Here is a 2,089-nt window from a genome sequence, read left to right on the forward strand (position 1 = left end):
ACAAAAAGTTAGCCACTCTAGACCTGTTACTAGTTTGTATATTCATTGTATCAAGTGATCCAAGTACATCAAAGCCTAGCTTCAGTTATAAATCTTGGAAAAAGACAACCTCCTACTATAAGAAAAGTTAACTGTGATATCAAAATCACACAACTCCAGTTGCTTTTTTGTGCTTTAATGTCCCTCAGTCAAAAGCAAGTATGTCTCAGTCAGCCTGGTGCCCAGGCCCCATCAGTCCTCGGCCTGCCTCCCTCTGCTCATTCATTTGGTCTGTTTGCGAGTGGACTGACTCGAGAATACAAAAATAACCGCTACAAATTCTCTGTATCTGGCATATAAAAACTGAGTGAAAAGTATCTCAGTAGTCTGTTACCTTAAAACAAAACATCTCAGCAAAAAATACAACACAGGTTCAACTTCTGCAGTACTTTTTTCGTATAAAACCCTAGTAAAATAGGCTTCTTAAAAATTAAATAGTGAAATACCAACCAAATTATATACATCATTACAGTACAGATGAATGAGGCAAAGTACCCAGTTCTCAAGTCTCCCTGGTGGTGGAAGGGCCGGCGCCTGTGGCCTGACGCTCCCCCCCTGAGGCTGCAGTCAGTTGAGAGCCAGCCTTTGACCGGTGGACAGATGGAGAAACGGGAAGACCCGGGCCCCTCAGAGCAGAGAGGCAGTCCATGATTTATTGCTTGCTGTGTCCGCGCTCTGCCCACGCAGCCTGGTCCTCAGGCCCATGCCAACGCTTGGCCCCAGGTGCAGCTGAGCCACAGCGATGGAACCCACGAGTGTCCAGAGAGGACGCGGTCTGGGCTTTCACGTCCCAGGTCTCAGCATCTGAGTGGGACCCATCCTGGGCGTTGGGGGCCATCCGAGCCCAGACGGTCTGAGTGGCACCTCAGGAGCCTCTGGCACCCAAGGGCAGGCAGTAGGGCCGGTGGTATTTGACCCTCCCACTGCCTCGAGACCACAGCACCCGCCTGCTGTGAGTATCTACGTCCGGCGCCGCTTGGCTGCGCTGGGGCTGGAGGGGTTGCTGTTGGCGGTCAGGACTTTGTCGGTGACCCGGCTGCGCTTCCGCTTGTCTGGCCCCTCTTTGGACCCCAAGTCTGAGTTGTTCTTTTCTTTGTCTTTGCTGGACTTTTCTGTTGCTTTCCCCAAGCTTCCTGAAGATGAAAAAACTGGGAGACAAAATCATTTGGCTGAAAACAGAATATCCAAAATTTTATTTCATCTTCCTGTTCAGTTACAAAAATCTATACCTATGTACATGACATCGACCCCAAAAGGCTCCTCCCTAGCTGAGGTGCCTGCACGGCTGTGCCCATCTTTGCTTCTCGGGGTTCGCCCTGCACTGAGAAGGCTGCCACCCATTCTACTTTAGTCGGGCAGCCTCCTGCACCCCCAACCCCAAGGCTGGCTCCAAGAGTGATTCCCCTGTGTGGGAGGCTCTCCCCGACCAGACAGAAGCTGCCTTCTCAGCTGCTGAGACAGACGAATGACCCCATTGCCAGTGATGGGGAAGCCTCACCAGGCTGGGGTCCATGCCCCTGGGGCCCTACGGTGGGAGGGCAAGCTCCACGCTTACCATCATCAGCCCCGTTGTGGGGGTCCACATCTTCCTTCATTTCCTCTTTCATTTCCTCCTCTATGATCACTTTTCCTGTGGGGAGATAACCGACGATGACCTGGAGCCCACAATGGTGAGCGCCATGGCCCCGCCTGACCACGGTGGCTCAGGCCAGGGGCTGCTGCCGACTTGGGAGGTGTCTGCCCCTGTCTTGGAGGCCCCCAGACCGCCCCATCCTGGAGGGTGAGCACCACCCAGCCAGTGACCCTCACTCTCTGAGGCTCGTGACCTTCACCCTGACACCACCGCCTTTTCCCATTCCCAAATCTGCCCTTGCCCGAGTCATACCTTCTCGGACTTCTTGAATGATTTCTTCTGGAAGGATGAAGTTCCTCTCTGGATTTGGGAACGGAAGAATCTCAGACTCGTGCTGATGACAAATAAGGGTTTTTTTTAGAAGCAAAGAAGAAAATATGATTTTAAATATCACATTTAAAAAAATGTGACTAGAGA

General features: G+C 51.8%; 1 protein-coding gene across 1 annotated transcript in view; it reads right to left on the bottom strand.

The window, feature by feature from the left end:
* Nucleotides 1-21: 21 nt before the first annotated feature.
* MRGBP (MRG/MORF4L binding protein) overlaps nucleotides 22-2,089 on the bottom strand; it is a 29,248-nt gene continuing 27,180 nt past the window's right edge. The window contains exons 4-6 of the mRNA XM_010836655.1: nucleotides 1,925-2,006; nucleotides 1,595-1,669; nucleotides 22-1,187 (exon numbers count right to left, since the gene is read on the bottom strand). Of these exons, the coding sequence (XP_010834957.1) occupies nucleotides 1,000-1,187; nucleotides 1,595-1,669; nucleotides 1,925-2,006 (345 nt within the window). The 3' untranslated portion in view covers nucleotides 22-999. The remainder of the gene's footprint in view (nucleotides 1,188-1,594; nucleotides 1,670-1,924; nucleotides 2,007-2,089) is intronic.

This window comes from Bison bison, unplaced genomic scaffold (genome assembly GCF_000754665.1).
Source record: "Bison bison bison isolate TAMUID 2011002044 unplaced genomic scaffold, Bison_UMD1.0 scf7180017864063, whole genome shotgun sequence".
Taxonomy (NCBI): domain Eukaryota; kingdom Metazoa; phylum Chordata; class Mammalia; order Artiodactyla; family Bovidae; genus Bison; species Bison bison.